The 18,788-nt window shown below is 34.2% G+C and overlaps 2 protein-coding genes across 5 annotated transcripts; one reads left to right on the forward strand and one right to left on the reverse strand.

Moving 5' to 3' along the window:
• The first annotated feature begins 5,313 nt into the window (after positions 1–5,313).
• Positions 5,314–11,994, forward strand: LOC112097752 (protein BONZAI 3). Of its 4 annotated transcripts, XM_024183197.1 has the most exons (17): positions 5,317–5,443; positions 5,532–5,719; positions 7,081–7,128; positions 7,681–7,829; positions 7,972–8,020; positions 8,913–8,969; positions 9,179–9,358; positions 9,448–9,582; positions 9,685–9,746; positions 9,834–9,930; positions 10,033–10,147; positions 10,267–10,343; positions 10,556–10,693; positions 10,893–11,057; positions 11,143–11,256; positions 11,406–11,502; positions 11,621–11,994. In XM_024183197.1, the coding sequence occupies exons 2-17, from the start codon at positions 5,549–5,551 to the stop codon at positions 11,737–11,739; spliced, it is 1,773 nt and encodes a 590-aa protein (XP_024038965.1). In that variant the 5' UTR covers positions 5,317–5,443; positions 5,532–5,548; the 3' UTR covers positions 11,740–11,994. The 4 variants fall into 4 exon arrangements, 2 of the variants coding, with proteins under 2 accessions (XP_024038966.1, XP_024038965.1); XR_002905240.1 differs by having other exon boundaries at positions 5,314–5,719; positions 11,350–11,502; positions 11,621–11,713; XR_002905241.1 differs by having other exon boundaries at positions 5,315–5,719; positions 11,377–11,502; positions 11,621–11,713.
• On the reverse strand, positions 11,609–18,657 carry LOC18042823 (probable disease resistance protein At4g27220). The gene is made up of 7 exons (XM_024183203.1): positions 17,358–18,657; positions 14,391–16,093; positions 14,209–14,295; positions 13,533–13,943; positions 12,650–13,450; positions 12,405–12,529; positions 11,609–11,687 (listed from the first exon to the last, which is right to left on the reverse strand). Exons 1-6 carry the CDS (start codon positions 18,040–18,042, stop codon positions 12,473–12,475), a joined length of 3,744 nt encoding a protein of 1,247 aa, XP_024038971.1. The 5' UTR covers positions 18,043–18,657; the 3' UTR covers positions 11,609–11,687; positions 12,405–12,472.
• Between the last annotated feature and the right edge of the window lie 131 nt (positions 18,658–18,788).

Here is an 18,788-nt window from a genome sequence, read left to right on the forward strand (position 1 = left end):
GTCTTGGAAAAGTCTCCATGGATAACTCATGACATGTCATTGTACGTACAGGCACAACGAATAATCCTTGCGACGACTTGCATAAAACAAAAAAGGGAATGTCTCTTTGTCCCTGTAGTTTATGTACCCATGGAGGAGTCAATTCTATTTTTAGAAATTCACTCCAAAATATATATATATATATATTCTATATTCTTTTTTGGTTAAAATCTACCTAATTATTTTCTATTTTCCATCCGCTATATATTAAATTAGTTTCAATTTTAAATTTTATCATATAAAATTTCTGTTTTAGCTTTAAAAATTTATGTCAACAACTAAGAAAGTAAGTAAAGAGATGTTCTGGATAATCTTTTAAAAGGGTCCAGCTACTATACCCATGAGGTTTGGTACCCCATTCTTTTGTCTTTTTCAAATCCACCGTTGGATTAAACGTGAGAGTTGAATAATGGTTAGATGTGATTATTAGGTCATTAGCATTAAAAGCCCTTGTTGTTCATGCAAAATAAGAAAAATCAAACGTTTTATAATTCTGACATATAAGTCCACAATATTTTAATTTTTTTTACTCTATTAAACTAGGTTTTCAATTAAATGACTTATTCTTACATTTATTAATATCTATTTAAATTAATAAATTTACTTATTAATTAATATATTAACTAATTTATTACATAGTTAAACTATGTAAATTATTTACTAACCATAATTGATGATAAATATAAATATGATTTTTTTTTAATTTAACACGGCAACTAATTTTCTTTCACCCATGTGAGTAGGGTTCAAACCCCGTATCTTTTTTTTTTTTTTTTTTCTCAAACAAGAGATTTTATATGTCAAGTAGATGGAATACACAAAATACGAAAATAAATTTAATTTGATATTCTATGTAGGTAATGTTTTGTTATTTTTTTATAACATAATATTTAATTAACATACTTAATTATTTAATTATGTAGTAAAAATATTTTAATTTACTAATAATAATAAAGTGTTAGTTTATGAATTTGTAAAATCATTTTTGTTTGTTTGAACAATGAATTTTGTATTTTTGGTTGAATTTTTGTCCTAAAATAAAAGAAGTAAATTTAATTGTACACTTAAATAAATTTAATTGAGTTTTTGTCCTGAAAATCGTGGCTTCTAGAAGCATTAATGCAACTGAAAATTTGTAGGTGTGGGACTAATATGTGAAAATTTAAAAGTTTTTAGTTTTTTTGTTTTTAGAATAAATTACAGGACTCTATTATAATTGACCTTAAGAAAAAGACAAAAAAGGGGTACCAAACCCCTGTTGCAAAGTAGTTTTGCCCCTTTTAAAATATAATATTGACCAAACTGGATAATTGACTCAAACTATGGGGATTAAAACAGTATTTACCTATTTAACAAATTTTAAAATTATTTTTAAAAAGATGTAGATTAATTTATTTCTTTATTGATAAAATTATGAAATAATTAAGTAATATTCATATTGTGGTGAAAACAACTTCTTGGTTTAGCGATGATCTTACTTGTGGAGGGTTGAAATCTTTTATGTATATACATGGTGTTAATAGTAATTAAAAGGGAGTGTGTATACCACACGCTGAAGACCAAAAAGTGATTTGTCAAATCCTCGAACTCAATGACGAGCCAAGAGTGGATTGGTTATCCACTTTTGTACGGCTTTGAATGACTTTTTCTATTTTCTACATACTCCGCATCAGTCGTTGTGACATATTCGTAGGCATTTTCCCTTCATTTACACCAAATAATCTAAAGTTCTGAACTGAATGAAAGAGGAAGCCAACTTGAATTACATTTTTTCCAGCATTTTTTGGTCGAACGAACCATTTCACTTGGAATCATAATGAGTCGTTGCAAGGAAATGTGTTATTTTGATTATTACTTTATTTATTATTCTTGTTTGCGGTATTTTAATTTGAGAGAGATATAAGTCTCAAAGGAATGTCGGATTCTGTGCTCACATGATGAGCTATATAATATATGTTGGTTTTACTTAAGGTTGTTGTAATTAGTAGTTTTTTTTTTAAAATAAAAATACTAGCACAACTCTAATAAAACAATGGATAAAAATTCCTAATTAATTTGAATTCATCTCTCATTTGTTATTTAAAAAAGAAAAAAAGAAAAAAAAGATTCAATAATGTTCTTATTGATAAACATAGTATTTAATAAACAAAGACTAACGACAATATGCTTTAAACGTTTTGATGGTTCAGCTCTACCAACTTCAACGTAAAATCACAGATTGAGCACATAAGTAATGACCATCATTTTCAAAATTCTCAAATATAGTCTAATTTCTCTATAATCATAATATTGAGGTAAGTTAATTTTATTAATATGAGAATATTATGATTAACTTAGTAAACATATAGTTACAGAAATTATCGTTTTCACTTAGTTATCCTTCGTGCAATTAAATTAGAGGTAAAATATTTACTATATTAATAATTAATTACTAGATTATGTCAGAAATTGGTATTAAAGGTAGGCTTAATTGAAAAAAAAAAATTCTATACTTTTTTGCAATAGGCAAATAATATTACTATGCGGGGACAAATTCTTTTTAGACAAGACTTAAAAAAATTATAACTTATTATAATATAGAGTATATCCTTATTTATAACTAACTTAAATTGAGATTAAATCTTTTTTATAATTAAATAAAAATTATTTCTATATAAAGTATGACTACATAGGAGAAATATTCTATTTCTATATAAAGTATATATGACTATATAGGAGAAATATTTTATTGTATATAGCTATTTCTTTCTCTGTTATTTCTATCCACTTCATGAGCACTGTCTTAGTCTTTTCCCTTTTCTGTAACAATCTTGGTTTAACTATGAACTAAATGTTTTTCTTTTCAATCATTAATTAATATTAGGTAGGTAGATCTACCAAAACGGTTGCACCTAATTACCCACTATAAAATTTTAGTCTCAATCCCCCATGGAAAAGTGTGCATGCCTATATATAATCGGACTTTATTATCAGTGTTATGGATAAAGGAATTATTAATTTAAAATTAATAATTATTTTAATCAATTTGGCAATATATATCTTATCCTTGATTAATTTATATGAATGAATATCAAGTGTAATCGTAAAATATTATTTGTGTTGCACATGACATGCGGACAAAAGAATACAAAGATTCCTTAAAAAAGATTAAAAAAAAAGAAAGTAAAATAGAAAGTTGAATTTAACAAGATTCATGTACAGGAAGAAAAGGAATTAATAAAGTGATAAAAAAAATTGGTAATCGTGGCAAGTAATCTTATTCATGTACGAGGCGGCACGACCCAAGACTTGGAAATTAAATAATGAAACTTCTTTGCAAACTATTTTATCATTTTATGCATGGAATTCCACGTGCATGCATGCATGTTCTCCACGCTTGGAAATTTTGCAAATGGCTTCTCCCTTTAATCTTTGAAAATGTCCTCTAACAAGTGTCTCAATTATTGGATAACATGTGCAGTCCTTGTAATTCATTAATAACACGTCCCTCAACAATCTATAATACATCAAACTACCAAATTGGCCAACAAATAGATGATACTTATGTTTTGAAAAACTATCATGTAATTGATGATTATATCAAATTTAACTATATGTATTATATATATATTAGTTGATTGTATTGGTTTTGATGTATTGTAAAATTTTTGATTTTATGGCCATATAATATAGATAATCAAGGTTTAAGTTTATTCACAATTTTATGGTATTATTCTTATTTTAAGATATTTTAAAATTTATTTAATTATTCATCTTTATTATAAATTAAATAAATTATATAAATAGAAATTGAAATAAAAAAATTTAAATATTAGAAATAAGAAATATAATTTTCGGTGTTGATAAAAAAGTAGTATGAATATAGTTTTCTTAATTTTTTTTATCTTTAAACATATTTTCTTATGGTAAATATATATTTTGTATTTTTAAAATAAAATATTAAGTAAATGACCAATTTACTTTTATTTTTTTTTATACGAAGAGATTATTAACTATTATGAAAATAATATACGAATAAATATTTTACATAAATTTCGACGGGGAGAAACTATCAATACCCTTAAACGATTGAACCTTCAGTATCTTAGTAGTTGACTGTGAATGCCATTTTATTCCACCCCATTGCAATTGTTGCTTGTTTTCCACGGATATCTTGATTACGTTTGCAAGCTTATGTTATAAGGGCTTCGTCATTGCCATTATTACGAAATTAAATAGACTACGATTGTTGACCTAATTTCAAAATTCCTCCATTGTTTATTATTTTTCCCTTTTTAATTTATCAATATCAGCCATATCAAGTCATTCTTTTAATCAAAAACCTTGGGGAAGACGAAATATTAACTTACTGTCTTTTTCAACAACTTTTTAGGTGAGATTAGTTTAATAAATTACATGATAAATAATACTCTTGCTTGAGTCTATATATATATAATTATATATGATATAAAATTAAGATTCTTTTTTTTGTCGTAATACATAGAATTATTCAACCTATTATTATAACAAAATAATTAAATTTATGAGTTGAAGTTGTCAGAAAAATAAACTTATTTCCAATGAATGGCATTTGGAGGAACAAAATATAATGAGAAATTGAATTCTTCAATACCTTGCTGTTTCTTCATATTTCTTTACAAATTTACCGATTCTTTACTCTAAATTCTAGTATTTGTCTTCATGTCCAAATATGGTGAGAAATTGAATTCTTCAAAACCTTTCTGTTTCTTCATATTTCATTATAAATTTAAATTCTAATCAGTTGATAAATACAAAGATGAGAAATGGTGATGCCACATCACCTCCTCAAGTCTCAGCTTTATATATATGAGTAATGATATAGCCACAAACTCTTGTACAAACTTATTTTGTACAAACTGATGTGGCATGATAAGATTGGTTGAATTAAATATCACTTGGCCCACATGATTTGTTTTTATTATTTTATATTTTCATTTAACTAATGAATTAATGCCACGTCAGTTTGTACAAAATAAATTTGTACAAGAGTTTGTGGCTGTATCATTACTCTTATATATATATATATATATATATATATATATATATATATACAGATTAGGTGGACCTAAATGTTCCAAATACATTAAAACAATCGATCATCTACATTATTCTATATTTTGAGGAGAGAAAAAAAAAAGACAAAATCTTTTAGACCATCTACATTATTCTACATTAATCTTTTTTTTTCCTTATGAAAAAGCAATTAAATTAATAAGTATAAATTTCTTTACATTTTCGCCGGAGAATCAGAGTCAAATTCAAATACAACGACTCAAGCGCAAAAGCTTATAAATAGAGGAGAGCAAAAATAAAGCCCCCCGCTCCAGTTCTCTCTTCTGTCAGAGGCTACGGATTTGAGAGATTAAAGAACATCAATCGAACAGTAAGACTCCGTACTCTGTGACTCAAAGTTGCAAAAACTTTTAGGTAAATTTTTTTGGATTAATTTTTTAATTTTCGAGAATAAACAGAGAGAGAGAGAAAAGAGATGGGATTATGTCTGTCTGGGAGTGATGTGAGGGGAGGGAAACAAGCCATAGGTGGGGCCCATCTCCGGCCCACCAGCACGGCTGATCAGAACAATGTCTCTGGTCAAAACGACGCCGTTGATTTCTTCTTCAAATCTCGCGGCCTTCATGCCCTTTTCACCCAAATCGAGGTATATGTGTGTACCTGAATTATATGAGTCTTTCACTGCCACTATTTATAAACTATTTTCAGTTAATTAATTAATTAAAAATTTATGATTAGTTTATATTTTTTATTTATTTTAATTTTTTAAATCTGACTTCGTTATTGTGATGGATTCTCAAATGGTCACTCGTTTGAAAATTTATTCCCAAATTATGTTTATTATTATTACTTATTTGATGACTTGTCAGTGTAACATCGAACAACTTAAATCGTCTATATTTAATAAAAGTTATTTGATAATTCGAATACAAATAGAGAGTATAGATTCCTATTCAAGAATCAACCGCAATCCCAAACATGCCTTTTTTTAAATAATGTAAGAGGAGTATTTGGAATTTTGGAGGGCGAATATTTTACTTCGTGCTCCTTCAAAGGACAAAGGAGTTAAGCATCTCCTCAAAAGAATATGCCTATCGGGTGCTTCTTTGAGAAGCATTTTTTTTTTCTTTCTTTTTTTTGAATTTGTTCTGGTGGCTGATCTTTTGCTGGTGTTGGTTCGACGGTTTCATATGGAGAACAGTAAGTTTAACTGCTTATACCCAATGACAACATTCTGTGGAGTGAATTTTAGATTAAGATTGGATAAGGTAAATAAAAAAAGAATGGTGTTGAATGCACAAAGGCCTTGTGAACGTTGAGAAAGTTGATGTTTGATCCTGTTGAATGCACAGTGGTTTTCCTGTGTATCCTCAAAGTTGACTGTTCTGTTATGCCTCATTTATCAAATTTGATTCATACCCCAGTGATCAAATTTGACTTATACCCCTTGTGAAGATTCCCCATGATAATGCTCCCCTGATTGGAACATGATTTTGTGAATGCTGGTTTGCATAAGACAAACCATTAACTTTATACAAAATTGTGGAACTTTATAAAAAATCGTGGATTAAGGATTATGTTGTTACGAGGATAAGAATGTCTTTCCATAACATGGACCACCAAGTGATTGTAATATTCCTGTATTGATGTGGACCTTATCTGAGGATCTTCTTGGAAACTTTCCTGGAGAAAAGGCAACAAGTCATATGATAACAAATTAAATGTGGTTCAATGCTTGTAATTGACGTGTCACATCCTGTTGTTATATAAAACTTAATTACATATATTATTGCTTGCTGCTTATAAGATTTAATATTAGAAGTGGCTCTGTCAGAATCTGAAATGATGGTTTTCTGCATGTTCTGTTTATGACAGATATATATTGCCTGTCAGTTGACCCACATCGTACTGACAATTTTCATTTCGTGCAGCATATGCATGGATTACTCCTTTTCCGCTTTTTCATGTATCTGTATTCGTTCTTATGTTTTTGAATATATATTGCAGTTATCTTTATCTGCTTCAAAGTTACGTGATCTTGACATCGCATCAAAGGTACGCCTTCATATTATTGTTGTCTTATGTCTAATAATGCCATGTTCGTGCTGTTGATAGTCTTGTTGATTGATTCTCATGTTATCTTGTATCCTCCTTATATGATCTGCTTATTTGTTCATAATGGCCCTGTCAATATCCTTTCTCTGTTCATGAAGGGTCTAGGGATATATGATCTGAATAACACTTAGTGCTGGCACCAAAATTCTAAACTTGGACAAAGAAGAATAGTTTGTTATATACACTGTCTATCTCCAATGTAATCCAGTAAGGAGCAGTAACTTGAGAGTTCCAGATAATGTATAACAAGTCATGGTTGGTGGTTTTATTGTTTTTGCAATTTTGTGCACTAGTCAAATATGTTATATGTGCAAGATAAAATTTTTTGATAATGAACATTTATCAGCGGTATATCTTTTTACTAGCTGATACTAGCATACATCAAATGCTGCTGTATTTTAATGATGGATTACTAACTATAGTTATTTAACTAATATATGTCTATATTTATACTCACAAGCAAATGTATTTACATGTCTTTTTGTGTCATAGAGTGATCCCATGGCAGTTGTGTATGCAAAGAAAAGAGATGGGAGGCTGGAGGAGATTGGACGTACAGAGGTGATTATGAACAATCTGAATCCTGCTTGGATTGGAAAGATTTCAATTGCTTTTCAGTTTGAGATCGTCCAGCCCTTGCTGTAAGTTTTTACTGTGTTCTTTTTAAAGTTTGTTTTTTCTTTCCCCTTGATAGGTCATTTGCTTATCATTTCTCATAAGCCTTGCTTGATTTGATAATATTTAATGTTTTCGAATTCCTTAATGCTTTTCTTCTTTTTCCAGCTTTCGTGTGTATGATGTGGATACCAAGTACCACAATATTCCAGTGAAGGTATATAAAAATTTCTTAATTATTTTTTTTTTTCGCTCAATTCAGATGGAAATGATATGCACTACTTCAGTTCCAAAGTTTAGAGTTAGCCAAGGCATTTGACTGATCCATTTGTTGTCTAATCACATGTCTCAACTAAATTGCATCAGCAATAGTTTCTATCAATTTCGGGAAATTTGTGAATACTTGATTGATTATAAACTAACACTTAGCATGGCAAGAAACTTAAAAAGTTGGCTGTCATATATCATAAACAAATCTTAAGGCCAGGATAGTTATTATGGAACTTTCTATTATTGCATCTTGCAAGGTTTGACATATTTGTCCTGCTACCATGACTGGGAAAGAACAATTTTTCTGATGGTCCTTACGGCTAAATTTTCTTTTTTCCAAAATGGAATTTTGATCTATGTTGTTAAAAACAATACAGTTAAATAGTTGTTGCCATGACCTAAAGAAGTTTCTGTAAAAAATGACCATATTGTAAGTATTGGAATGGATAAGTAAATCTTTAGAGCCTATGATGTATTCGTCTGTGGAATTTGAGTCAAAGTGAAAAAATTTTGATGGTTATAATCCTAGAAACTGTAATCATTTGGAAGCATTTGCTGAAAACAGTTAGATAATCTAAAAATGTGATGATTATTTATGTCAATTGTAATTGGTATTAACATTAATGGGAAAAATGATAAATATGTAAATTTATGCTAGTGGAAAGAGAAAATGAACAAATCCAGACGGATTCTAAGACATTAAGTGGGGAATCTAGTGTTCTTTTGATTCTTTGCTGCAGTGATCCCTAATTACTTTCAAGATATTATTATCTCATGACAAAATAGTTGTTGAAGCGTGAAGTTTAAAGTTCAAACTTCTTATTTACATTGCCCTGCAGATGCTAAAGTTGGAGGATCAAGACTTCCTGGGAGAAGCTAGCTGTGTTCTCTCTGAGGTAAGCTTCTGGGTTATATTTTGTTTGATGAATTTATGTATTTTCTCTTTATTCAATGGGCAAAATATGCCCATCTAATTTTCTGTAAAACTCTGTTTCCTATAAAAAAAGGGCAAAATATTCTCAGATGCTTTTTACTAGCATTCGTCTTCTTCTTTAGCATTCTTCTTTTGCACTAACAAGTGTCATATTTTCCTTTTAAATGGCAGATAGTGACCAAACAAAATCGAACTTTAACCTTAAAACTCCATAACAATTATGGGCTTCGAGTTTCAAGAAACTTTGGGACACTCTCTGTCCATGCTGAGGAAACAGTTGCTTCCAAGAGTGCTGTTGAAATAGCATTCCGTTGCTCGCATTTGCAAAATGTAGACCTGTTTTCCAAAAGTGTAAGTTCTGACAAAGTAGCTAAGTTTGGAGGTTCACTAATTAATCTATTAATTTAGATGCTATTTCTTCTTCTTCTTATATTCTATAGGATCCATTCTTAAGAATATCTAGAATTGTTGAGAGTGGAAATTCTGTTCCTATCTACAAGACGGAGGTGATAAACAATAACTTGAATCCCATTTGGAGACCAATAACTTTGAGCATGCAGCAATTTGTGAGCAAGGTAACCTTGTCATCTTCTTGTGCTTGTTACTTAAATGTATATTAGGTAGTGAAGTTTGGTCATGGGGAAATGTTTTTTAGTTTATGATTCTCTTTGGTACAGGAAAACCCATTAATCATTGAATGTTTTGATTTCAATACCAGTGGAAATCACGTACTGATGGGGTAACTGTTAAATTTCTTAATGTCATCAGCTTCCCTCTTTTATCCTTTTGCCTTTCTGATGTCAAAGTTTTCTATTTCTGTTATTAGTAAAATTCAGAAATCAGTTGGAGACCTGGAGAAACTTCATCAAGAAAGAACTGGTGCAACTTTTATGTTACCATCAACTCAACGTGGCCATGACAAGGTGTTTATTCTTTTTTGTTTTAACTCCACCAAAGGTGTTTGTTCATGCTTACAGTTTTTGATAATTTAATATCACTTTATTTTTTATCTGACTTTTTCCTAGGTTCTGAAAAGTCAGTTGTTTGTTGAAAAGTTTGTTGAGAAAGAGCAATATAGTTTTCTGGATTACATATCTAGTGGCTTTGAGTTGAATTTTATGGTTGCAGTCGACTTTACAGGTAATTAGAAAGAGATTACTTGTTGAAGATAAATTTGCCATATAATCTTTTTGTTTTGTTTATTTCCTCTTATTTGGTCCAATTTCATCTTGTCTCTCATTAAACGCAAAATCATCCAGCTTCAAATGGAAATCCTCGAAATCCAAATTCTTTGCACTATATTGATCCTTCAGGCAGATTGAATTCTTACCAGCAGGTAAGGTTTTGTTATGACTCGCACTTTGACAAGTGATCTATGAACTCTGAAGGTCATAAAATGGTCATTTTGTCCAGTGTTTTCGACTTATAAAATGCCTGTGACTTTCAAGTCTTTCTATGGCCGTCATAGTGAAATACATATTTCAATAGTTTGTTGAAGTTGACAGAGAATATCACTGATTAGTTATTGGCCTCTTAAACCATTTACAGGCAATAACGGAAATTGGGGAGGTCATACAATTTTATGATTCTGATAGACGCTTTCCTGCATGGGGATTTGGAGGGAAGACATTTGATGGCACTGTATCACATTGTTTTAACTTGAATGGAAGAGCAGGTGGCTTTGAGGTAGGGGTAGCTGGAGTTCGCAACTTTGCTATAATCCTTATTTGGTTGGCTTGTCTCCCATAACTTTTCATTTTTAATAACAAACAATATAATACGTTTCTACATTTTTTTTTTAAATTTCCTTGGAATTTTATCCTAAAAGATGGGTATTTTATCCTCTTCCACTTTTTCATTAACTGCTGGTTTCTTTATTTAATAGGTAGATGGAGTTGAAGGCATTATGGCTGCTTATGCAAGCGCTCTAAACAATGTTGCTTTGGCAGGACCGACTCTGTTTGGTCAAGTGATCAACACAGCTGCACGAATTGCTGGCCAGTCCCTCTCATACGACAGAAGCAAGTATTTCGTCTTACTCATTATAACGGTGATTACAATGATTCTATATATTCACAGTTTTCTCTTTCTATCATTCTTTTTGGGTGATTTGTAAATTTGCTTTGTCTATCTAGGATGGAGTTCTGACGGATCTCCAAGAAACGAAAGATGCTTTGGTAAGGGCTTCTGATCTTCCCCTGTCAATTCTAATTGTGGGTGTGGGAGGTGCAGATTTTACACAAATGGAGGTACACAATGTTTTCTAACTGGAATATCTTCTTACTAGCATCGAACTTCTTTTTTCTATAGTTTGATAGATTCAATTTAGAGTATATATGCAGTGTGGTATTATCCCACTTTTGTTGCAGATTCTTGATGCTGATAACTTTGTTGGCAGATTCTTGATGCTGATAATGGCCGTAGATTAGAGAGCTCTACTGATCGGGTAGCTACCAGAGATATAGTACAATTTGTTCCAATGCGAGAAGTTCATAGTGAGTGCATATGATTCTTTGACAAAATTAGTTCAAAATATTGAATTTGGGAGTTAATTCACAAAAGTTTCTGAATTTTTTCATGCCTTAACAAACGAACACATTGTTTTCTGAACAGGTGGGCAAATTTCTGTTGTACAAGCACTTTTGGAGGAGCTACCTGGTCAGTTTCTGACCTACATGCGCTGCAGAGATATCAAACCACTCAATGTTCAGATGGCCCAAACATGCGCTTGAGTAAATATTCATATGTTTGGAAAGGATACAAAACCAAGCCAAACATATTAGACAAAACCAAGCCAAACATATTAGGCTATACAGACATAACATAGCAAAAATTGATAATGGTACATTACATATGTTAGGATATAGTGGTTTTAGATGATGGTAAATTACATATGTTAAGATATAGTGGTTTATAACTAACTTTTGATGGCTTAATGAATTGATTGAATTTGTATTTAGGTTCTATCAATGATCTCATATTCTTCCCATCCATGTCTTTCGATTTTTATTATTCCCTCTACCCACTTGTTTCACAATTGTTTGTCTGATGGCCTAAAACTCCAATTTCTGTTGCTGTTTTATCATCTTTGTTGAATATTTACTACAATGAACATGTGCTGAATGTCTACTTTTACTACTACACCAGCAATCTAACACATGGCTCACGTGCACACAAGACAAGTCTGATTCACACATCTTTAATTTAGATTCTTATATAGTCTTTCAAGATGTCTGAAACAGCATAGATGAAGGACCCTTCCACCATTCAACCTGGAATGATGTGAGTGAAAGAAATTTCCGAAAGTGTTGTATTATAACTCTTTGAAACTGGGTTTGAGTAATCAAGAGAAGCCAAAATGTAGAACAATAACAACAAAAAATGAAGGCCCTCTTACCGTCTTAACTTTGATAGAAAATACACGAGCTGCATACCATGTCTCACAAATTTCAATGAAAATTGGCCTCATTCCTGATGCTGCACAGAAGGTTGGCCTGAATCATCTTTATGATTTTGGACTTCCTGTAAACAACGAACAAAACAAATTGAAGGTGAAAGCAGGAACAACAGTTTTCAAATAAAATGGGAGTGCTTAATCTAATTGAACAGTAACTTTTGGGTCTCTGAGTAATGAATACGTACCTTTGTTTCAAGATATATCTGTTGTATGGTAGAATTAAGGTCGCCCTTCCAAGTCCAATACTCACCAGACAGCCAGCGTTTCTCTACTTCATGTAAACTGGGAGTGCTTAATTCTGTTCCAGAGAAAATCTTCATATTGGGGCATTTATCCACACTTAAATATGTCAAAGCTGGGAACTTGAAGGCACAGTTGCCAGAGCAGAAGCTTGTAAGTCTTCTTAAACCACAAAGCTCCAAGTCCATCAACTCGCTGAAAACAATTTCATCTTTTGCAGCATTTCCCTCATCATCTGCCACTACTTCTGTTATCATGCTGCAGTCAACGATACTCATCTCTGTCAGTCGTACCAAACTCTTTGCTGTCGAGGATGTTAGCACATTTATCAATCCTTTGCATCTCCACACCTTCAAAGTTGTCAGATTCTGAAACGATGTTGAAGGTGGCACTAGATTAATCAAATGGTCACAATACTCAACTGTTAGATGAACCAAATTGTCCATTTTGGATTCCTGGATCAAAATATGCTTCAGATCACAACAATTGTGTAGATTCCTTATGATTGCCTTCGTCCAATTTTCTACTCCATATGATGGCTTAACGCCCCCAACATATCCTCCTCCCCTTATTGTGAGTTCTCTTATGCTGTGAAATCTCCGAAGGAAATCAAGTGATGAAATAGTAGTTGACTCTTCAAATATAACATCAAGAAAGTTGAGTTTGCAAAACATGTCCTCTGGAAACTCAGCTGCCATTGGTATCTTCTTTCCTTCAATGGTCAAATATTTCAAATTGGGGAATACCTAGTTGGATGCATGATAAATCAGGACCAAAAAGAAAACGTAATGCCAATTATTAAGAGTAAATTTTAAATCTTGTACGTACCTCTTTTGTCAAGTCATGAGCAGTTAAAAGGAATTCAGGACACCTTATTACTTCTAAATTTTCTAATGTTGGAAATTCAATGTGCACATCTCCTGTGCAGAAGCTTGTGAGCTTTTCGAGATCTACCATCTTTAGAAATTGTAACTGAGGGAACACAACATTCTTCCTTTCTTGCTGGTCTATGACTATTATCTCTTCCAAAATAGGGCACTCATCTATCTCAAGGTGTTGGAGTCGAATAAAGCTGTTAACTATAGAAGATGAAAACAGACATCTTAATTCCCCACAGCCATATACAATCAACCGGGTTAAAGTTTGAATGCCACAAGACATGGCCGGAAGTTGGCTTTTCCAAATCCTCTCCACATTTACATTATACAGCTCCAAGGTCTCCAAGTTTGGTAACCCACCCTGTTCACAAAACTTTCCAACCGTTAAATGAGGGGATCAAAGTTAGTATATAAGTGCATTCAGAGTACTTTTTCTTTCATCCGAGAATGTATTTGTTACACCTACGTTACTCGGGATGAAAATTTTAATATAATTATGAAATATGTTCGTTAATCCCTGATTCACTCTAGCCTATATTTCCTAGGAAAGGAGAATATATAATAAAGCAGCAACAAAAACAGGAAAAAATCATAAGAATATGACCATTGGATCATTAATATCCGACCTTGAGGAAAAATGTATTAGGAACGTTGACATGGTCCTCCAAAATGATTTCATTCGATCGCATTTCACTTGTCGATTCCTTGCATCTCTGTTTAGAACATAGTCATACTCATTAGAAATGAAGAATCTGTTTTTGCACTGGCTGCTTTGATATGTTCGAAATTTAGGAAGATCATATCATACCTTTGACTCTTTCGGACTGGGGGCTTGACAACCTTCGACCCAGAGATGCTTCAGTTGGGAAGAATAAGAGCCCAATTTGTTATTAACTAATTCAATGATATCTTGGTCTGGCAATCCAGATAAACAAAGGTCTTCAATTCGCTGAAGTTGCACGATATGCCCACTCTTGAAGCTGATACAATTGTCGGTGCCAAGGAGGAGTCTGAATGTTCTAGAACACGTAGGTGAGGTATCCTCCCAACACCAACGTCCAATGCATATTCTGTACCTTTCCAGCTTCTCGAAGAACAGCCCCTTCGGCAGAGTGTTGACATCTGGGATGCATAATTCTAAGGTGGTCAAGTTAGGCAAACGCTTCAACTCTTCAAGGCTTGCATTCTTGACCCCTGCAGCTTCCACCTCCACCTCCCACTTATTAAAGCTACGAATGTATAATTCCTCCAAATGGGATAAATTTGATAAAACATTTGGGGGAATAACCTGTAGTCTGTCACAGTCTCTCAAATCAAGCGACCTTAACCGAGTCAATTGGCCTATTTCCACAGGCAACTGCTCAATATAAGAACCCCTTAAGCAAAGGATTTCTAGGTTCTTTAATTCTCCTATAACAGCTATATCTTGCAATTCGCTGCAATACAAACACAATGTTCGAAGGTTTGTTAGGAGACCAAGTGATGAAGGCAGTAATGATAGATGCATATAAGTCAAGTCTAAAACTCTGACTTGCGTCAACTTCCTGAAAAAATTGTCTGGAAGTGTGATTAATGAAGATTTCTCAGTCCACAAATAGAGAAGTTGCAGTTGAGGACTATCCAAAACTTCAGGAAGAACATTCATCTTGCTGTCGTGTAAGACAATCGAAGTGTAAAACTTAAGCGCACCTTCATCTAGCCATTCCCGTGAATTAACCAGTTCATATCTCATCGTAAGCACATTTTGTTCTCTGGTTGCAATTGCTATGGCAACATCACGAACAACATCATGCATAGAAAACCAATGTTCATTTTTGCTTCCATGCTCAAGCAACATACAAGAAGCCTTGAGTTTGTACACCAATGTATACACTCGAGCTCGTGCTTCTTCCATCCTATTGATGCCTTGAAACAAACCCAAACCCATGCCATACATTAACACGTCATTAATGGACGATATGTAGGTGTAGCCTATTAGCAAAAAGATCTTCTTGAGCTCCTCTCCTTCTAATTTGTTGTAACTCAACTCTATAGCTGAATAAGCAGCCGGCTGTATATCTTTAAAGTTCGTTGAGGAAGGCCTTCTTAACTGTCCCAAAGCGTCCTTCCATTCAAATAATCTCTTATTTCTCAACGCCCTCGCTACTGTTACAATGGAAACAGGCAAACCTGCGCATTCATTTGCCACATCCGTTGCCACCCATTTGAATTCACTACTATCGATATACTCCCCCGCCATCTTCTTGAATAGACTCCAAGCTTCGTCTTCTCTTAGAACGCCAACTGAGAAATTATGTCGGCAATCCATCTTGCCAGACAATATATCTTCACTTCTTGCCGTCATCAATATTTTACACCCCTTGTGATTATCTCCGTGAGGAATTCCTACATCCTGCAAATCAACACTTTCCCAAACATTATCTAAAATTACAAGGATCTTTTTCTCATCCTTCAATCGATTATAAAGACTCCTTGCCCTTCCAGATTCGGTCTCTTCGAAAAATATGAGACCTAATTTATCAGCGATTTCTCCTTGAATCTTTCTTATGTCGGACATCAGCTTCCAGTACCCGCCCGGGGGGAGGTTGGTTCCTCCCTTCATCTACTTGTTCTCCAGGAACCCGACCAATGCTTCTGTGGGGATGCACCCCATTAGGTTGGTCCGCCGGCGGAGGGATTTCCTCGACTCTACGCCTCCGGAGGCTGGGTTCCGCTCCAACATCATCTCTCCCCACGGGGGTTTCACAATTCCTTCGCCGCTGATCTCTCAGCTCATACAGTATGGTCGCGAGAGTTTCCATTTGTTTCTCCATCCGTTCCAATCGATCTTGCATCACCCTCTCCCGGGCTTCATTTGCAATTTCTCAAAGAGTGATTGTCTCCCCAGATTCGTTATCCTCCCTCAAAGAGTCCTTCCTTGGCATATCCATATCTAATCGTTCGTTGTTTCTTCGGTAACTACTAATTCGGTGGTAGCTTTTTATCCAGCTTCCCCACAGACGGCGCCAAAATGTTGATGCTGAAATCTGCTCGCCTTTTGACCGACCAGATTCTTTCACCAACGTTTATGTTATCAACTGTTGCTTGAACCACTGGGGTTGGAATCGCCCTCCTTTCTCTTTCTAGACCTGCGTTCACCAAAAACGGATCAGAGATGCCGGTGGTTTTGTCGGCGTAAACCCTCCGATGCCTCAGTTAGTACAAGGTATTTACGGGAAAACAGTGCAATTTGGACTCAAGAATGGTCGCTAATTTATCCGAAGTTTTGTAAGAAAATGGTCTGATTGCAATTTGGCAGCGTTTTCCCTCTCTCAATTTTTTCTCCCCTTTCTTCATCGATTTCTTTCTCTTTTATAGCCGCCGTTTGTCCCACGTTTTTCGTTTACCCTTTATCCCTCTTTTTTCGGGTGGTGGCAGCCCCTCATGGGGCTCTAACTGTTATATTGTGGGCAAACGTGAGATCTCGCGTGTCCTTCAACGGTTCTGGGAAAAGCGCAACTACCGCGATTCTGTGGGATCGTGTTCCCGCTTTCCTGGGGGATGAGTATCGGCTCGGTATACGCTTCTGGTCGGTATTCGTCTCTGGTTGGTTCATGCTTGCCCCCGTGTTCTGCTCGTACTACTTGGCTGAGGTGATCCATGCCGATGTGGAAATAGTAGCATGGCCGACCTGGTGCTTTTATTTACTTAACACAATGATCTTTTTCTCATCCTTTCAATCGATTATAAAGACTCCTTGCCCTTCCAGATTCGGTCTCTTCGAAAAATATGAGACCTAATTTATCAGCGATTTCTCCTTGAATCTTTCTTATGTCTGGAATATGGGGCACCTCCACGAAAATCACTTGATCAAAGAACTGGTCTCTCCCGAACTGAATAGCAACCTCTTTTGCTAATGTCGTCTTTCCGATGCCGCCCATTCCATAAATCCCAACCATGTTCACATCAGGATCTTGTAATGCACGAAGTACGTTATTCAAAGTGGAGCTTCTTGATTCAAATGCCTCGTAGTCTTTGTTAGATATAAGCCTTATGTCCTCCAGAGCTTTACGGTAGGAAAGTCTATCAAATCTCCCAGCTTCCCCAAGTTCGACAATGGCTTTCTGTTGCCTTACCGCTTCCTTGCTAAGCCGATGGCGGGTCTTCAAATTTGGACACAGCCCCATGAAACAACGCTTGTTTGCTTTATCTGCATCGCCTGTAAATTTCTCAGCCTCAGTAATGATGTTGTTGACACTTGCAAGCCATTTCTCAACGTTCTTTTCGATCTCTTCTCCTTTTCTTCTACCCTCATCAACCCCGTGCTGCATACTGGCACCGTCATCCTTGAGCTTCTCAAGTTCAGTCTTGAGATTCTCAAAGTTGCTCCTGTAGTTGCGCACAAAACTCAATTGTCTTTCAGTGGGACGACCCAAGCACTTTGCAACTTCTAACACAACAGTTACTATGCTTTCCACCATCTTCAATTCTTTCCCTTTTCTCTCTCTTTTTTTTTTTTTTGGGTCAAATTTTAGAATTTTGTAAAGTATGTAGATGTGAAGTGAAGCAAACCAAAAGGAAACTGAACAGAGAAAACAACTAAAAAGATGTAGAGATGAAGAAGAAGAGAAGGGATTTATTGACAGAGTAAAAATACATCAGAAGAGTAGATACAGAACAAAACAGAGACAAGTGGACAGGGAACAGAGTAAAACTAAATAAAGAAAACAGGTACACGTACGATTCGTAGTAATGTTGAGATCCGAAGATTGTAATAACTAAAGGTGTTGCTTGATCCAGTGAAAGGTCCAAAGAGTTGATGGCAGAAAGGAGGAAAGCTGAAGAATAAAAACACTCAAGATGATTGAGATGAAGAACGACTTGCATAGTTGGGAGATGTGCGTCGGACAAATGGTAGCCAATTATTTGATTTCTACAGCGGGATTCACTGACTGTATATTTTTAAAAAATTAAGTCAGCAGAATTAATTCTTGTCATTGAAATGAACGCAAAGGCCAAAGAGTGGACAAAGAATGTGAAAAAGTTATGCGAAACGTGAGGTGATGAGATAGTTAAGTTCACTGATGCTCAATAATCAATTTTATAAAAATAAAAAAAAGTGAGAATCCCAAAGTCGAAAGCCAATAGATTTCATAATGGTTATCCCACCAGCCAGGCAGCCACCACCTCAGCTTCCACGCAAGTTTCTCTCACATTTGAACAGTTG

The sequence above is a fragment of the Citrus clementina genome, unplaced genomic scaffold, assembly GCF_000493195.1.
Source record: "Citrus clementina cultivar Clemenules unplaced genomic scaffold, Citrus_clementina_v1.0 scaffold_5, whole genome shotgun sequence".
Lineage (NCBI taxonomy): Eukaryota > Viridiplantae > Streptophyta > Magnoliopsida > Sapindales > Rutaceae > Citrus > Citrus x clementina.

Bases quoted from the DNA above. Each gene is read 5' to 3' on its own strand.
- LOC112097752 (XM_024183197.1), top strand. From the start codon at position 5,549: ATGGGATTATGTCTGTCTGGGAGTGATGTGAGGGGAGGGAAACAAGCC. The intron at 10,148-10,266 runs GTAATTAGAAAG...AAAATCATCCAG, and splicing joins GGTTGCAGTCGACTTTACAG to CTTCAAATGGAAATCCTCGA. The intron at 10,694-10,892 runs GTAGGGGTAGCT...TTTATTTAATAG, and splicing joins GAAGAGCAGGTGGCTTTGAG to GTAGATGGAGTTGAAGGCAT.
- LOC18042823 (XM_024183203.1), bottom strand. From the start codon at position 18,042: ATGGTGGAAAGCATAGTAACTGTTGTGTTAGAAGTTGCAAAGTGCTTG. The intron at 13,451-13,532 runs GTACGTACAAGA...GCATCCAACTAG, and splicing joins CTCATGACTTGACAAAAGAG to GTATTCCCCAATTTGAAATA. The intron at 12,530-12,649 runs GTACGTATTCAT...CGTTGTTTACAG, and splicing joins AGATATATCTTGAAACAAAG to GAAGTCCAAAATCATAAAGA.